Raw genomic sequence first — 19,547 nt, 5'->3', positions numbered from 1 at the left:
AATAGTTCAAAATAATTAAAAATCTGATCCGAATTCTTACGAATCAAATTAATAATTATATTGATTCAACACTTAAAATACTATCGACAAATTCCAATAATTAATATAATTAAAAAAATGATCCGATATCTTACGAATCAAATTAGTAATCACAATAATTCTGAAGAGGACCCTGCGGATAATGCCTACAAAATTCATGAAATGAAGATCAATTCAAATTTACACAAAAACAACTAAACTTAAAAGAAATAGATAAAATAAAGTTAATAAAAAAAAATACCTAATTTCCTTTTCTTCTTTGTTTTTTTCTTTCCTTTCCCACGTGTAACCGTGGGTCTCCAAGGGCAGCCGGGTGATCAGTCCGGCAAGGGAACTCCGGCAGAGGTGAGCCAGCGACGGGGGAGCGGCGAGGAGGTGAATCGGTGGTGGCTTCGCGGACAGGGGCACTGCAAGGGCGTCGGGTTGGACAACGATCCGGCTTGGGTCCGGCTGCTGGGCGACGGGCGGCGCTCGGGCTTGACTGCAGGAGCGGTGGATCGCGGCGAGCTTGCGGGTACAGAGGCGCGGCGGCGTCGGTTGCTGCAGAAGGTGCGGATCGGGTGGCACTCCGACGCAGTGGTGCGATGTGGAGCTTCACGGGCGTCGGGGACGCGAGGCTGACGAGCGGCCAAGGCTGAGGCGATGGCAGCTGCAGGGGCACCTGATTGTCGCAGGTCAGCACGGGCTGAGTAGGGGCGGCGTTGGGCAGATCTGGTTCGAGTCCGGTCTCGGCAGAGCTTCGGTGAGCCGGAGGGTGTAGTCGAGGTGGGTTGCGGACTACCGGCGTTGCAGAGGCGGCGAGTGAGGAGTGGCTCCGGCGCGGTAGATCGGGCTCCGAGCGAGTGCGGGGACTGAGCAGAGGGCGGTGATGGCGCGGTGCGGTGAACGGCGGTAATCGCGCGGTGAGACGGAGGAGCTCGCAGTCGCGGATGGAGCAGCAACGTGGGCAGCAAACTTGGGAGACGATGAACAGTAGGGGTCAAATCACCCCCCCTTTTCTTCTGCCTTTACGCTTCTCTTCTCTCTGCAGCCGCACACTATCCTCTGCCTTCGTACTCTCTCTCTTTCTTTTCTTTTTACTTTTCACTTTTTTTTTTCCTTTCAACGAAGAGAACTCCCCCTTTTATAGAGCAAGAACAAATCAATATGTTATACAACAAAGATTTCATATACTGACTCAGCGATTGAAGATAATATTTTTTTTTTGTGAAGATTTTCCAGATAATTCACTCAAAATAATCCATTATCCAACTCTAAAATCTTTCGAAATCTCTATACGCAACAAAATATTTTAGATTATTCCTTATCCTCCTTAATATTCCCAACAATTTTACCACCAAAAGACTAAAGATAAGATTGCAATATTTTTTTTTAAATGTCAAAAACTACCGTAATATCGCATTAAATCTCAATTTCTCATAAGATAATTAATTAATTAAAAAGCAACGGGCTTGGGCTAATTTGCTCATTTCATGGGCTTAATCCAACTAATTTGAACCCATCCGCACTGGTCCAAAAAATAAAATGCCAATTAAAATAAAATAATAAAAATGCACCTAAATCTATATGCTACGCAATTAATATATTTTTTGGATAAAATTAAACCATAATTTTTAATGCGATAAATGACTAAACAGACCATCAAAATCTAAGTGTCAACATTTAAGAACTTGGAAATCGGACTTTCATTAAGGGACAAATTAGATTTGTCAAACTGGTAAGGTCAGGTCAAGTTTGGATTGGCTAAAAAATGATCTAACCTAAATAAACCTATATTTATACAATGCAAATCAAATGACTCATACTCAACACGTACCCAACCTGACATATATTATTAAAACACTTTTATATTCAATCCAATTTACAAAAAGTCATATCCAAAATAAGGCGAGAGTGCAAAGTGAGTAAGCGTAAGATCCAGCAAGGAGAGAGAATAAGAAGACATAGAGGTGGGTAGTGTCTATATAAGTTGTAGACCCATTTAATCTCCATATCATGTTTAAATTCATTTATGATTTATTTTCTAAATATAACTAAGGTATATTACAACCCAATCCATTAATAAAAAATAAATGGGTCTGTGACTAACTTTACGGGTTCAGGTCAAATTAAAAAAATGTATATTCTTTTAAAGACATCAATGTTCATTCTTCATAATTTGCTAAAACGTAAAAGGAAATTGTCACGCGAAACACACTTCTCGATAAGTTGGTCTCTTGAAGATGGGGCTCTTGTTTAACACTCATACTTCCTTTCTCTGTTTACCACCCGTAGAAAGAGCTTGTGCTCCCGGCGACTAATATATAAAAAAAAAAACTTGTTAGACTTACTTAATGTGATTTATAAGATTAATTTATAAAGAAATACGTCAGACTTGTCACCAATTCCCGAATATGATTCACTTGTTTAAATTATAGTTTAGTGTCTTTGAAGCTTAAGCCTAAAGACTCCTAGAGAGCATTAGCCGCTGAAGAAAGAGCGAGGTAGAACCCAAGCGTGAATTATCCTACTCGACGAGGTATAGTATGTAAAACGTACTAATGCTTAGATGGCTATGGCAAAACGTGTTTAATTTGAGCGAAGCTTAGAGTTGTAACAAGTTGAAAGCCGTTTGGTCAAATTTCTTTTTGAAAATACATTTGGCTGAACTTCTAAGTTACTACAACGATAAAATTACACTCTTATCTAGGTGAGAATCTGGGATAAGTTAGTATATTTCCACATTTTTCAATAATTGTCTACATTACCCTATTCCAGATTGCGTTGATTTATAAAGGCAAATTAGCTAGAATCACATTGTTGATTACACTTAACTTTCCTTTGGAGACGGGGAATGGAGATCTCTCCGAGTACTTGATCCAATTTTAGCCGTCGCCATCACAACACACATCTTAAAAAGAGTAAACGACTTCAGTGTGATTATGGAGTTATGTGTCGTCATTGTGGGAAAGATCGACTAGCCCACTCATCACTAGCCAACTCCCTAGACCATTGGGGAGGCACGTAGCTTCCACAAGATTGCGACATTCTACCAACACTTTATCCGAAATCTCAGTACCATTATGGCCTCGATCACTAAGGGCGCGTTTGGTTGTGTTTTAATTTAAAAATTGTTCCGAGGGAACAGAAATAGAAAAAAAGTATTTCTGTTCCGGGAACAATTTTTGAACAAAAATACGCGTTTGGTAAACTTGTTCCGGGGGAGTAAAAAATAAACAGAAACATGTTTGGTAAATTTGGATAATTTTTTTATTTCTTTTATTTTTTTCTATTTTTTTCTTATTTTTCCTTTTTTTCTTTTTCATTTTTTTTTTTCTTCTTTTGGCCGGTCGCCGGCCAAGGCCTTGGCCGGCGAGGGCCGAGCTCGCCGGATCTGGGCGAGATCGAGCTCGCCCGGGCCGGCGCGAGGTCGGCCTCACCATGGCTGGGCGAGCTCGAGCTCGCCCGGATCCGGCGAGGCCGACCTCGCCCGGCGGCCGGCGAGCCTCGGCCTCGCCGAGCCACCGCCAGTCGGCGTCGCTGGCGGTGGCTCGGCGAGGCCGAGGCTCGCCGGCCGCCGGGCGAGGTCGGCCTCGTCGGGGACGGCGAGCGTCGGCCTCGCCGGGGCCGCGAGCGTCGGCCTCGCCGGGGGCGGCGAGCGCGGCCTCGCCGGGGCCGGCGAGCCTCGCCGTGGCTGGGCGGCGAGGCCGCCGGCCCTCGTCGGCGGTCGTCGGCCATGGCCGAGGCCGGCGACCGGCCAAAAGAAAGAAGAACAAAAAATAAGAGAAAAAGAAAAAAAAAAGTGTTTCGATTTGTGTTCCAGAAACGAGAAACACAAAATTTGTGTTTCTCGTTTCTGTTTCTTTTTGTTCCTGGGAACAAAAGAAAAAAAAAAAAAAAGAATACAACCAAACGGGGCCTAAGTGATTGAAGAAAGGAAAGTTCCATTAGGGTGATGAAGCAGAAGCCAGTTTTGCTCTCATCAAACAAAAACTTTCCATGGCACCAATACTAATGCTACCAAATTTTGAAAAGGTATTCAAATTGGACTGTGATGCTTTTGGCATAGGGATTGGCGTTGTTCTTTCCTAGGAAGGTAAGCCTGTTGCTTATTTAAGTGAGGAACTTAATAATATTCGCAAGCAATGGTCTACTTATGAGCAGGAGTACTTTGCTATAGTATGAGCCATTAAGCATTAGCAGCCCTATCATTATCAAGATGAGTTTGTCCTTAGCACTAACTATCAAGTACTAAAGGAGACTCGGACCCCTAGAGTATCAAAACTTGGCACGATGGGACACTTAAGTGCCAAAAGTTAGGAAAGTGATATTTAAGTGCTAAAATTGAAGCAAAATAAATAAGTTAAATACCAATTGTAAGAAAATTTGGCCAAAATACTGAAGTGGTAATTTTTCGACGAGGCAAGTGCAAAAGGACATAGTTTTGCTGTTAACGTGGGTAGATAAGTAATATAAATATTAATTAAATTAAATTTAAAACTAAATTTTTTAAAAAAAGGAAAAAGAAGATGAAGATTGCAAGCAGCAAGGACTTAGCCCTTGTCACCTACAATCTCCATTTTTTTTTAATTTTAGTTTTAAATTTAGTTTAATTAATATTTTCTTTTTTTTTTTTTTTTTTTTAAATGAGGAGGAGGCGGCGAAGGCATGGGTTGAGCCCTCGCCGCTACCTCCCCATCATTGCCGAAAAGGGCCGGTGACGGTGAGGGAAGTGTTGGCCGGGGCCCGTCGACCTCAATTGAGCAATAGCGAGGGCTTGCGAGCCCTCGCCCGAGCCTCGCCCAAATTTGGGGCGAGGGTTACGGCCATCCCCGAGATCCGGCAAGGGTTGCTAGCCCTCACCCAATCGAGCTGCACCCAGCCAGCGGCGGCCCTTAGCTCGACCGGGCAAGGGTCGATGACTCTCACTAGATCTGGGGAAGGGGCACAACTTTCACCCCAAATTTGGGCAAGGATTCATAGGTCCTCGCTGATGATTAGCCAACCAAGGCCTGACAACAAAGGTCGACCCTCCCCCCACCGTCACCAACCCTTCCCGGGGAGGCGGCGATGAGGGCTTAGCTCTCGTCGTTTTGTAATTGATTTTTTTTTTAATTTGGTTTTAAATTTAATTTAATTAATATTTACATTAAATTTTAAATCCGCATCAAAACGACGTCGTTTTAGCATATCTTTGCTAGGTTAACTCTTTCGACAAGCTACGTAGGCGAGCAATATTAATAAAAAAAAATTGCCACGTAAGATTTCCGATGAGGTTTGCTGGACTTGGCATTCGGGTGTCTCATTTTTCAAAAAAGGTGGTACTTAAGTATCACTTTAATAACTTTTGACACTTAAGTATCTCTCGGTGCTAAGTTTCGGCACTTTGGCTACTCTATTGCCGGCACTCAAGTATATCAAGAGTCAAAGGCATCTAAATTGAATGCATGGATGTTGCGTCTCCTTTTTAGAGCAATTCAACTTTATGATTCGACACAAGGCAAGCCACTTGAACAAAGTCACTGATGCACTTAATCCTCGTGCTCAACACTAGTCACCATGCGCATCGATGTTATGGGCTTTGTCCACCTCTGTGCCCTTTATGCTTATGATGAAGACTTTTGGGACATTTGGGAGAAGTGTTCTATAGTAGGCTCTCATGGCGACATGATCATTCAGGACAAATTCTTGTTATTTGGCAATAGGTCGTGCATTCCTCACAGTTCTTTGCAAGAACAACTTATTCAAGAGCTTCATGGTGGCTCCCTCAGTGGACATTTTGGGTGAGACAAAACTGTTGCCTTAGTTGAATAGTGATATTATTGGCCTCAACTGGAGCGAAATGTTGGATGATTTGTGCAAAAGTGTTACATCTATTAGACTACTAAGGGCCACTCTCAGAACGCTAGTTTTTACACCCCTCTACCTATTCCTTCTAGACCTTGGGTAGACATTTCAATGAATTTCGTGTTGGGGCCTCCCCAAACCCAAGGAGGTATGGATTCTATTTTTGTGATAGTGGACAGGTTCACCAAGATGGTACACTTCAATCCTTGCAAAAAGACTTATGATGCTTCCCTTATTGCGAGTTTATTCTTTCGAGAAGTAGTCCGCCTGCATGTTGTACCCAAAACTATCACCTACCGTGACACTAAGTTCCTTAGTCATTTTTGGAGGATCTTATGGCACTTATTCGAGACGGATTTATAGTGTAGCAACTCCTTTCATCCCCAGACTAATGGTCAAATTGAAGTTGTCAACTATACGATGGCGGATATCATTTGGTGCCTTTATAGTGACATGCCAAAGCAATGGTGTTGATATCTTGCTCCTGCTAAGTTTGCTTTCAACAACACAATCATCCACTGTCGCGACCCGATCTCGCCGCCCCTCGAAATGGTATCCGAGGTGGGAAAAGTCGGGTTTAGGGATACTTGATCTCGAGATTGCGAGCTCTCCTAAGCTCGTACCCCGCGTGACAACGGATTTATTTATATGATCTAGGTATTTAACAACCTAAAATTATATAGGAGTCGCCACTAGCCTCATTTTTTGGGGGTCGGCTAGAAACCCAATCGAGGGTCGGGAGTATTCCCTCGATTCCTACGCAACCAAATATCTAGATTCGGAGACTTGGGTTACGCTAATATTGCTATTAGCGCCCTTTCGGTACCTAAACAGTATGTTGTGTTTTTCCTAACATGTCCATGCATTTTTTATATTTTCAGGATCGTCGATTCTATACTAAATGATCATGCGTGATGGATTACTTTCATTCTATTCTATTTCTAAAAAAATGAAAAGAAAACAATCAATGAAATTGAAATTGCAAGACATGAAGTAAACAATCAAGAGAAAGTGGTAAACCTAATCATGCAATTCTAAAAGAAAGTATAAAAGAGAAATATATGGGAAAAAGAGAAAAAAACCCGCAACTCGTCGGGTTTTATACAACAAATGGAGCCCGAGACATATGTCGGGAAAATGGGTATTACATGAAAATGGTCGGAATGGACATCGACCTCCACCATCTTCACGCCTCTCCATTTTCAAGGTCCTAATCTAAACCTAATCTAAAACACTAATAACTAGGTGCGTACAAATAAAAGAAACAATCAAACACATCAAGCAACCATTTTCATTTCTAAAGAAGTACAATGCGAAAATCAAGTTTCGAGTGATATCCTAAAGTTCAACATTGATATGTGTCGCACCAAAATCATTCGTCAAATGATCACATGCAAAGCATATAATATGGCAGGCATCCAAGCCGTATAACATTGGTCCTCAGTTAATCAAACAAATGAATTAGCTGACAAAAGATCATTCACCAAACAATATGCATCATTGAACATGTTCATGCTACATGTATATCCATCTAATCAATGCTTAATCCATAACTTCCAGCATGTAATCAGAATTGTAACAGAGCACATGAGACTATAAATTGTGATTGTTTGATGACAAATCGCCATGAAATTGAAGCCATATCTTATCACAAGCACGTATGAGTCTTTTTGATCAAAATGGCATCAATTCATAACCAAACTAACCGCAAGTTAAAATCAAATGCACACCCAATCATGGTAACAACTTTCATGGCAAAAGTTTTTTAACGTGAGCTACATAGAAGTTAAAGAAAATTCAAGAATGCACAATATTACGTCGAAATTGCAGCAAAATATCGGGATGTCGTGACACATTAATGGTGATTTGACCTAAAAAGAAAATCTGAAGAATATGAAATTTTACCACAGCGCGAACAAAAGAGAGGCAAACAACTTTTGTTAAGGATCCAATCTTAGAATTCCTTAACAAGAAAATCATAGAAAAAATGACGAGATCAGCTTTGACAAGGAAAACGGGGTTATGAATTTCATTTTTATGACAGATTTCTATCATGCGAATCGCAAGAAAAGTTGAGTTCAATTGATATGCAAATCATGTGAAATCAGCATCATAGGAACAAATTTCACGAGGAAGCCTCTCAAAATTTTTAACACGTGAGTTTCTAAAAGTTCAAGAACATGAACAAGTCAATCAAGAATAGAACATAGTAGCATGTCACACCATCATTCTACAACATATTGACAGCAATTGGACAAATCTACTATCTCATCTTAAAACTAATAGCAACTAGCCACAGAAAAGACAGCATTTCTATAATCGAATCAACTTCAAAAATCAAAGACAACATTTCATTATATATTGTAACTAAAAGCACGTGAATTTACAAAATCCTAGAAGAGATCAAGGTCCATCAAAAGTAGAACAAAGCAGCAAGGCAAACATACAACCATTTTTTTCTGTAGATGATGGAAGTGTGGATCTTCAGGTAAATCATTTTTATCAATGGCTGCCATCTAAGGGAACATCTGCAAAAGTGTCTTCATCTTATAGATATTCTTGTATAACTGTGGCAGTTTTTTTTAAGCATCTGGAGCGTATATCTTTTGGCCGAATGGTACATACCCTATTGAGTATGACAGGAATGCACATTTTCTTCCAGAATATTTCACTCAGGACAGCTCATGACTGATGACAGTTTATAATTGTAAGTCCTTACAATATCTAGGTTCCTTTGACTATTTTGAGGGGGACCACTGCTGGATGAAGTACATCAAAGGATCAATTCATGGACATAGCAGGCGGTTTGTCATGCACTCAGTTTTCTCGCCAGATTGCTAAAATGCATTCATGACACTGCATCACTATTAGATTGTTTCATCATGTTCCTAATGTTGACTAAGCTTTTAGAGGTTTGAGGCCATTAATGGCGACCGTAATGAAGTATTTGTATTGACAACTGCAATTGTGGAAACTCACACATGAATCAACAGAGTAGTATCTAACATTATCTCCATATCAAACCACAATGATGTCCAACTGATGATGGGATTGAGGAAACAAGCAGCACATAGGATTATTGTGTATTTACCTAGCTCGCGGCACCAGACAGGAGATAAGACCCGAGAAATCGTCCAGAGAGCGAGCCTTCGATCGAGAGGGTTACTAATCTCCGGGAGCGATCCTCAACCAGTCGGAACAAAGAGAATCTCCGATCCTGATGAAGCTAGATCCGGGCGAGAGCGATCGAGTGTTTGTAAGAAAAAGAGAATTAGAGCAGGAAAGAGTATTCCCGAGCGAAAGAGTCAGCTTGAGTCCCAGAGAGTGTGTGAGATCTGGAGAACGTCCTCGAGAGAGAGAAACCGTTCAGCCGTTTTCCCTCCGAGAGAGAATCTGAGCCGAGAGCGTTCGTCCGTTCTGTCACAGTCGCGGCTGCACCGACCGATATAGGAAATTTAGCTGCGGCTGTCACTGATCAGGGATGGGAATACGCCGAGCGCGAAGATGATCAGCATAGCGAGGCCAACGACCGCTTCAAGCTCTTCATCTTCGAAGCCAGAAACATCACCGGCGATTTCTTCTCATTCTCCATCTTCTTCGACTCTATCTATCCAGAAGCACAAACCTCCGAGCAGCAGAACTCCCGATGGAAGAAACGAAAACCGATCGCGAGTGGAGATCAACTTTGGATCTCAGTACCGGAGGCAACAGGCCAAAGCAATGGTGGAGACGAAGGATGCGACGGTTAGTGACCGGATTGCGGTAGCGGCGGCGCACGAATCGAATCTCCGCCGCGATGGGAAGAACTTGAAGATTTGAGATCCAAGTCGAGTGCAGAGAAAGAGAGAAAGCTTCCCGATGGAGGATCCTCGATCTAGGGGTTTTTTTTTTGTCTCGTGACCCCCAAAGAAAAATCCCCGATTGAAAGAGAGAAAACCCCCCTTTTCAGCTCCATGGGAGAGAGAGATCCTGATGAAGAGAGTGCGCGAGCCCGCCTCCTCCCTCCGCGAGAGAATCCTCCCTTTTTATATTCTTTTTTTCTTCTTTCTTTGTTTTCTTTTTGTTTTCTCTCTTTTTTCTTTTTGTTTTCTTTTTATTTCTAATTTTTCTTTTTGCTTTTCATTTCGTTTCATTTTTTCTTTTTGTTTTGTTTTTTTTTTTTTTTTTTTTTCTTTTTGTTTTCTTTTCTTTGTTTTCTTTTTGGCTCTTTATTATTTTTTATTTTTTTGCAAACAATGGATTATTAAAAAAAAGATAAAATTTCGGGTGTCAACAGCTGCCCCTCTTTGAGTGGGAGTTCGAAGAGGTTCCATTCAAAGATAAAATTGATACCCGAAATCTTTAGCCGACTCAACTTTGAAGATAGAAAAAGATAAAAGCAAAGATAGTTGGTTAGGGACATACATGATACTTACCTTTGCTCATGAGGGTATTTGAACTCTTGTTGGGGTTTATTCACTCTATCTTTGTTTCTCTCTCTCGTGGAATGGAATGAAGACAATGAAATCACTAAATGAAAAAGGAATGGTTTAAGGATAAAGTACGAACCGTATGGTTTAGATTGGGAGAAAGGTCTCACCGTGTAAAAACGGGCTTCGACCGAGAGAAAAGTCTCACCGTGTAAAAACGGGTTTCGACTGGATGAAATGTCTCACCGTGTAAAAACGGGTTTCGACTGGGAAAAATGTCTCACCGTGTAAAAATGGGTTTCGACTGGATGAAATGTCTCACCGTATACAAACGGGTTTCGACTGAGAGGAAGGTCTCACTGTATATGAACGGGTTTCGACTGGGTATGATAGTCTCACTGTATACAAACAGGTTTCGACTGAGAGGAAGGTCTCACCATATACAAATGGGTTTCGACCGGATATGATAGTCTCACCGTATACAAACGGGTTTCGACTGAGAGGAAGGTCTCACCATATACAAATGGGTTTTGACTGAAAGGAAGGTCTTTTCGACCGGTTATTAGTTTCAAAATTGCTGGAGAACCAATCTTGCAAAATAATATTGATTGTCAAATCCTTTCAGATAAGATTTTAACAAAATGGGATATGATTAACCATCTAAGGGTTAAATCAAATATGCCAGGTAGAAATATCCTAATCAAAATAGGTCTTTCACACTAGTTCTCAAAAAGGGCTTTTGTTCCCAACCATTGATATGGGAAAACTGTTTAAATCTCACTGGAGAAATCTCACTTAACCTATATCTAAGGTTTTCAGAAACGTTCACAGCGAATACAATCAATTGATCAAAAGGTCTTTTAAAGGGACCGTAATGATGGCTTGGTAATGGGCTTACACAAAGGGTATGCACTTTGAGGCCAATAAATGAATATTCAATCAATATCTTCATCGGGTTTACAAGTCAAGAACCTTGAAGATAAGATAAGATAGGATTGCTTCCACTCCTTCTAGCGGTAGCTCCTATGTGATATTCTCATTTCAACTCGAACCATCCCAATCGGAAGAGACTTCGGATAAGGGTTGTAGTGTTGGTTCGGGTGAGGCTTAGAAAGGCTTGAAAAACTTTCAGATATCAAAGGGTTAAAAAGTGAGTGATTATCTTGGCATCACTACCATCACACGACTTCTCAAAAATTCGACTCTTGAAATTTAACCTATCTCGAGAGTCTTTTTGGTAATTTGTCTTGAGACATGAGAGCTTCGCTCTCTGTTCTAATGATATTGCTTGCAATATAGGTTTTCTTTTGTAATGCATTTCTTTTGTTTTTCAATGAATGATCTTTTGCATGATCATGGATTTCGCTCTTTTTTGCATTCTTGCTTTTCTTTGCATTTTTTTCATGGGCATTAGCCTTGCTTTTACCAGGCACACTGCTTTTTCATGCCCCATAGTTTTCATCCTCTTTTGAGTATCTAGACTTTCGAGTGGCATTTACAAACATTACCAATATTCTCAATTTTGTTGGTAAATCATATGTCTTGCCCCAGTGTGGGGAGATAATCATCACCTGGGGTTATGAAAGAATTGCATAAGGCTCAAATTGGCTAAGCAAAGGATAATTGTGTTTGTGGTAGTGAATGGAATGCTCTTCGTCACTTCGGGATGCTTCGAGTTTCGATAAGAAATCACCTGAAGCCAGCACAAGAAGATTAATGCAAGTGAAAGCAATAAAATCTTTCTTAATCTTTTGCTCCGTAATTTCCAACCAAGACCTCCTATTTTGCCCCAATGTGGGGTTGTTCTTGACAGGGTTATTTTGGAAATGCTTCCTATTTGGCTCAAAGTGGCTTGCAAGGGATATCAATAGTGTTTGGGGATCGAGAAATGAAATGCCTTTATCATTTCAAATCATGTATTCACCGTGAACAAATCCTATGCCCTAAGACATGGTTCTTTCCACTCAATTCTCTCAAAGAGTGTATGAGGACGTGTTTGGTAAAGGGGTTGCCTCTCATCATTTTAGGCACTACCACCTGGCATATTTAACAATTCTTTTCAAGTTGTCCAAAGCACATTTTAGTTAAATTCAACTCCTTGGGGAAATGAAAATATAATGAAATTTTGCTTGAAATGACACGTTTCCTTGACCCTACTGGAGAGATTTTTGAGACTAAGATTGGACAAAATTTGTAGACAGAACAGACTTTGCTTAGCACATGGGTTCATTTCTAAAGCTCTAACTGTACTTCTAGAATTCTAACCGACTCTTTTGGCATTCTAAAGGATAAGGTCACTTCTAAGTTCTAAAGAAGAATGGACACTTTTGAAAGTTTTGCATTCTTGAGATGAACCTCTTGCGGATAGGTAGAATCTTTCATCAGAGATCCTGCAAAATGAACAAACATACAGATGCAATATGTATGCATGAAAATGCATGATGCAAACATCCTAAAATGGCTCAGATTCAATCCAAAAATGGCTCAAAGGCCTTTCACTTTATTCATGGATAATACTTCTTGACAGCATCAGCATTTACAAGTCTTGGCAATTCATGACCATCCATTTCTACAAGGATTAGTGCCCCACCGGGTAGCACTTTCTTTACAATATATGGACCTTCATAGTTTGGAGTAAACTTCCCACGAGGATCTAGAATGATAGGTAAAACCTTCCTCAAGACAAGATCGTTGATCTCAAAATGTCTTGGTCTAACCTTGCGATTAAATGACCTAGCTACTCTCTTCTGATAGCTTTGTCCATGGCATAAGGCTTTTACCCTCTTTTCATCGATCATATTAAGTTGTTTAAATCTTTGTTGAACACATTCAGCTTCAGAGAGCTTGATTTGAGAAAGTACCCTCAGTGAAGGAATTTCCACTTCCACGGGTAATACAGCTTCCATCCCATAAACCAATGAGAACGGTGTTGCCCCAGTCGAAGTACGAATTGAAGTTCGATAAGCAAACAAAGCATATGGCAACCGATCATGCCAATCACGATAATTTTCTGCCGTTTTGGCTAAAATCTTCTTGATGTTCTTATTTGCTGCTTCCACAGCTCCATTCATTTATGGGCGGTAAGGAGAAGAATTCAAATGGCGAATGTGGAATTCTCCAAGTAAATCATCGCAAGTTTGATCCAGGGAACTCCATATCGGGCGATGATATCACGACGGATGAACTTCGCTACGCTTTTTGCAGTAACATGGGCATAAGAATTGGCTTCAATCCATTTGGTGAAGTAATCAATGGCTACTAAGATAAAACGATGTCCATTCGATGCTTTAGGATTAATTGGTCCGATGATGTCGATGCCCCACATTGAAAAAGGCCAGGACTCAGACATTTGATGTAACTCATTAGGAGGAGCATTGATTTTGTCTCCATAGACTTGGCATTAATGACAACACCTCACATGCTGAATACAATCGGCTTCCACGGTCAACCAATAATAACCGAGCCTCATAATTTTTCTAGCCAAGAGATGACCATTCATATTTGGACCCCTCTCCTTCATGTATTTCTTTCATTAGGAGTTTAGCTCCTTGTGCGTCCATGCATTTCAATAAAACTGAATCGAAAGACCTTTTCTAGAGAGCTCCTCCACTGAGGAAGAATTTGGATGCCAACTTCATCAAGTATTTTCGATCATTGGTTTGACTACCTTGGGGGAATTTGCCTTCTCGAAGGTAATTCATGATGTCATAATACCAAGGTTGACCATCAGGTTCTTCTTTTATCATCAGGCAATAAGCAAGCTTTTTCAAAACGTTGATTTGCAAAGGATCAACACTTAAACTGTCAGTTACTTGCAACATCGAAGATAAAGTTGCCAGGGCATCGGCAAACTAATTTTGTGATCTCGGCAGATAATCAAAAGAGATCTCGTCAAATTCCTTGACCAAGTCTTCGAGATATTCATGGTAAGGGATTAATTTTACATCCCGTGTTTGCCATTCACCTTCCGTCTGGTGGATGATGAGTGCAGAATCACCATAAACTTGAAGCTTTCTTACTTTCATATCGATGGCTAATTGCAAGCCAATGATGCACACTTCATATTCAGAAATATTGTTGGTACAAGGGAATACCAGCTTTGCAGCTACTGGATAATGTTGACCTTCCGGGGATATTAAAACTGCCCCAATGCCAGAACTAGAAAGGTTAACTGCACCATCAAAGTACATGGTCCACTTATCAAGCGAGACCAAATAAATCCGTTCATCGATTTCATCCCAATCATTAGATTTCTCGGGATTTTCGGCTAACATATCAGCTATAGCTCGCCCTTTGATGGACTTTTGTGCCATGCTTTGAATATCAAACTCAGAGAGTAATATTTGCCATTTAGCGAGCCTTCCAACCAATGCAGGCTTTTCCAAAAGATATTTGATCGGGTCATTCTCAGTCACCAAAAGGATGTGGTGATGCAAAGTGTGTTGTCTCAGTCGGTGTAAAACCCAAATCAAAGCCACACAGGTCTTTTCCACGTTAGAATATCGAATCTCGGAAGTAGTAAACTTCTTACTGAGGTAATATATGGCACGTTCTATTCCATCCCTTGGTCCTTTTTGTGCTAACATGGCTCCTAAAGACTCCTCATGAATGGTGAGATACAAGATCAGAGGCACGCCTTGGATAGGTGGTATAAGTACAGGAGATTGCGAAAGATATTGCTTCAGTTCTTCAAATGATTTCCGACATTCTTCATCCCAGTTGACCTTAGCGTTCTTCTTTAATAGCTTGAAGAATGGCTTAGCAGTTTCTGACAATTGAGAGATAAATCTCGCAACATAATTCAATCTTCCCAATAAGCTTCGGACTTCTTTAACGGTAGAAGGAGGTTTCAAATCGCATATGGCCTTCACCTTAGAGGGATCTATCTCGATACCCTTGTTACTAACCATAAATCCAAGAAGCTTTCCAGATGTCGCCCCAAATATGCATTTTGCAGGGTTAAGTCTCAGCTTGAATTTCCTCAATTGATCAAATAATCTTCTTAAGATTTCAACATGATCTTCACCTTGTCTTGACTTTGCAATCATGTCATCAACATAAACTTCAATCTCCTTATGCATCATGTCATGGAATAGTGTCACCATGGCTCTTTGATATGTTGCCCCTGCATTCTTTAAGCCAAAGGGCATAACTTTGTAGCAAAATGTTCCCCACGGGGTGATGAATGAAGTTTTAGTCTTATCATCCTCTTTCATTCGGATTTGGTTATAACCAGAAAATCCATCCATGAAGGAGAACAATTCAAATCCGGCAATACTGTCAACTAAAACATCAATGTGCGGCAAAGGAAAATCATCCTTAGGGCTTGCCTTATTCAGATCACGGTAATCAACACATACTCGGACTCGTCCATCCTTTTTCATAACCGGGACTATATTAGCAATCCAATCCGCATACTGGGTGACTTCAATGAAACCAACATTTAAGAGCTTCATGACTTCCTCTTCAATCTTTTTCGACAATTCAAGTTTCGTCCTTCTAAGCTTTTGCTTCTTCGGTAGAATATTAGGATCAAGTGGTAACACATGCTCCATAATCTCAGGATCTAAACCTGGCATATCGGCATATGACCAAGCAAAAATATCTCGATATTCTTTCAAAAGCCCAATTAGTCTACTGGCATATGCTTGAGAGAGACCTGCCCCAATCTTAGTTTCTTTAGGGTTGTCCGAATCTCCCACATTCACAATGACTGGCTGTTCAGTGGTAGGAGGTTTGGACTTTTAATGTCTGAGCCATTCTTTTTCAATACCTCGAGGATCATCTTCATTCTCTGAGTCGGAATAATCGGGTTCGTCAAAATCTTTTGAATGTGAATCCGAGCCATATAAATGACTATCGTGATGTGAAATGTCATGCCTGAGATGTGATTGAAAAAAAAATTAGTATATGTACACCTAAATGAATACAATCTATGTAAATGTCATGAAAAACTTGTTTTCAAATTCAATTTATTTTTTTCTTTGAAAAATTTATCGAGAACTAGTCCTCATTTCATTGGACGTCTTCGTTCCACTAAAACATTTTGAAACTATAGATCGTGTGAATGCTCAGGCCTCAAAGCATCATCATAGGACTGGTTTCGGCCTCACATGTCTATTAACAAAACATGAATTTTATTGATATGCAAAAATTGCATTACAACGAATATCATCTTGGATCTAGAAAGCTTATAATCCAGATTATTACAAACACAAACGAATGAAATGAATAGAATTCCCTCGCAGGGGAGAAATGAATGAAATTCCCTCGCAGGGGAGAAATGAATAGAATTCCCTCGTAGGGGAGAAATGAATTGAATACAACTAAAAATTAAGTACAAGAACTAGAAACATCCCTTACACAGTGGGAATTGTAGGCTCTTGATCTTCACTAATAGTGCCAACTAGACCATCTTCAAACAAATCAGCAAAGTGATAAACATTGGCCTCTTCTTCTTGCAAGAGCTTAGGCGAACCAGGAAAGAAATCTTTCAAAGGTAGAGGCAAGAGACGTTGGTAGCTTTTACCCTTGATGTTTGGGCCTTTGCGATTACCTTGACCCTTACGATCGCCTTGATAACCCAGGCCTTCACGCTTGTTGATTTTGACCACTTTAATAGGATCTGGCATGCCTTGGGCTGACTTACCCAAACCTTTCCCCATAGCAAAACCATTTTTGAGCAATTCTCTACTTGCCATCAGGGAAGCCTCTGAGAACCGAGGCTTTCTGATAATCGACCCAACAGGCACATGAGTGACAGACACCATCTCAAACGAGTGATAGCTCGACTCTCTCTTAACATCAGGCTCAATGAAAGGTATGGCCGTGTTATTGAAAGTCTCCACATCTCTTTCACGTCGAATAGTCACAATCTTTCCATTGATAGGAAGTTTCATCATCTGATGAAGACTAGAAGGAATAATTCCTGCAGCATGGATCCAAGGCCGTCCCAGTAGCAGGCTAAAGTTGCTCGGGATATCCAGTACTTGAAACTTTTGAGTCATGGTAATAGGGCCAATCGTCAGTGGTAAATCGATTTCCCCTATTGTTTCTCTCTTCATCCCATCAAAGGCTCGAACAGGAATTGTTGGAGAAGAGACATTTTCCATTCCTATCCCTAATTTATGAAGGGTGGATAAAGGGCAAATGTTCAAGGCAGAGCCATTATCGATCAGGACCTTCGAAATCTTTGTCTCAAAATGTTGAGCAGACACATATAACGCCTTAGTGTGTGCTTGGCCCTCAAGAGGGAGGTCTCTCTCAGAGAAAGTAATTTGATCTCTTAGAAGTATTGCACCCACAAACTCCTCCAACTGTACTTCTCCAATAGCCTCGGGTACATGAACTTCATTTAAAATTTTGAGGAGAGCATTTCTATGCTTTTCAGAGGTCTTGAAGAGCTCCCATAGAGAAATCTGCGCAGGCATCTTGCGCAATTGATCAATCACTTCAGCCTCACTTGTCTTGAGTGTTTTAAGGAGTTGTTCAGGTTCCTCATCAGTTACAGCCTTCTTTTCCTCACCTTCACGTGGTGGGTAGATTCGACCCGATCGGGTGACGGCGTCGATTTCATTTGTATTATAATTCCAAGGGACCGCCCTAGTGTCAAAAATAGGAATCACTTTAGTGTTAGAACATTCACCTAATTCTGGTGGTAACTCGATCACAACAGGACCAAAACCCGTGTTTGAGATCTTCATGGCTCCAAAATTATCAACCAATGAGCCGACTTCAATGACACTCTTAGCAGTTGTATCACTCCCACATGGGATTTTTCCTTTAGTCAGATCAATTACAACAGATTCAATCATAGCCATGAATTCATCCTTGAATTCCTCTCCCCATCCACTAGGGACGATGTCTTTAGAGTTTTGGAAATAACTTGGAGGAGTATACTTGACTATAAAGTCGTATTTCCCACTTGGTTGTCCCAAGGTGTCTACTACCCCACCCTTCTCACGGGCTTTCTTCACAAATTCACGGTCTGAATGGGAAGTTTTGTATCCCTCTTCCGTGTCATATGAGTAGACCTCTTTATCCTTTGGCAAAATTGAAATAAAGTCTTCTTCATGAACGATGTGACCTTTCAACTGGTGATCATCGAATGGCATGCTCTGTTTCATCTCCTGGGTATCCATCAAGGGTATATCTTCATCAACATCCCCATAAATCATGTTGACATTTTCAGAATGCTTTGGAAGAGGATTTTGTTGGACATTCGGTGCTGAATCCTTGAAGGTGAGCAGCTTTTTATCTAGCAAATTATGGATCTTATAACGGAGCACGAAACAGTTATCCACATGATGATCTTTCTCTCCCATATGATATTCACATGCCTTATTAGGGTTGTACCCAACATACTTTGGCGGATTATCCCTCGGGATCTCTTTCGCCACAAGATGATTTTCGATCAACATTGGAAGTAGTTGGGACATGGGCCTAGGTAATGGAGTAAATTGCCTTTGAGGGGCTTTTCCTTTATGCTCAAAGTTCCTGGAAGAACCCCCTACCTCTATGGCGCGTTTATGAGCTTGAGGATTATACGGCTTCTGAGAAGAGGAATTTTGTACATAAGCGATCTCCACAGTCAATTCCTTATCCCTCTTCGGGGTATATCGACAATTTGTGTTCTCAGACAACCTTCCTTCCCGCATGATCCCTTCGATGCGTTCTCCTAACTCTACAAATGTAGCAAAGTTCATACAAATATGGTTGTACATCTTTTCGAAAAAATCACAGGGCATAGCTTGAAGCAGCAACTTCATGGTCTCTTTCTCAGACAATGGCGGTTTTACTTGAGACGCAGTGACCCTCCATCTTTGAGCGTAGGCCCTAAATGATTCAGTTCTTCTTTTCTCGACCCGAACTAATTCTTCTCGAGTCGAAGCGATTTCAGTATTGAATTTGCATTGCTGAAGGAATTCATCAACGAGATCTTCCCAAGTACGGAATTTCTCCATGTCCAACTCTATGAACCAAGTTAACGCAGGACCAACCAGGCTGTCCTGAAAAGAATTGATCAGAAGTGGGGGATTATCTGAATAACGAGCCATCTTGCCCAGATAGTACTTCAAATGAGTCTTCGGACATCCGATGCCGTCATATTTCCTTGTGAACTCCGGCTCCTTATAAAATTCAGGGACCGTAATTTTGGCAAAGGGCGACAGTTTATCAAACCCCTGCAACTGATAGCCTTGCAGCATGCAAAGGCGTTCTTCGATCTTGGCGAGGCACCTTGCATTTTCTTCATCAAAGTGCGAAATTGGAATC

At 40.9% G+C, this 19,547-nt stretch overlaps 1 protein-coding gene and 1 pseudogene across 1 annotated transcript; both read right to left on the bottom strand.

Moving 5' to 3' along the window:
* Positions 1 to 12,581: 12,581 nt before the first annotated feature.
* LOC120287303 lies at positions 12,582 to 15,754 on the bottom strand (annotated as a pseudogene).
* Positions 15,755 to 16,633: 879 nt separating this feature from the next.
* Positions 16,634 to 19,480, bottom strand: LOC120287302. Its single transcript, XM_039300062.1, has one exon. The coding sequence runs from the start codon at positions 19,478 to 19,480 to the stop codon at positions 16,634 to 16,636; it is 2,847 nt and encodes a 948-aa protein (XP_039155996.1).
* Between the last annotated feature and the right edge of the window lie 67 nt (positions 19,481 to 19,547).

This window comes from Eucalyptus grandis, chromosome 8, assembly GCF_016545825.1.
Source record: "Eucalyptus grandis isolate ANBG69807.140 chromosome 8, ASM1654582v1, whole genome shotgun sequence".
Taxonomy (NCBI): Eukaryota; Viridiplantae; Streptophyta; class Magnoliopsida; order Myrtales; family Myrtaceae; genus Eucalyptus; species Eucalyptus grandis.
This window is presented reverse-complemented; position numbering and strand designations above follow the sequence as displayed.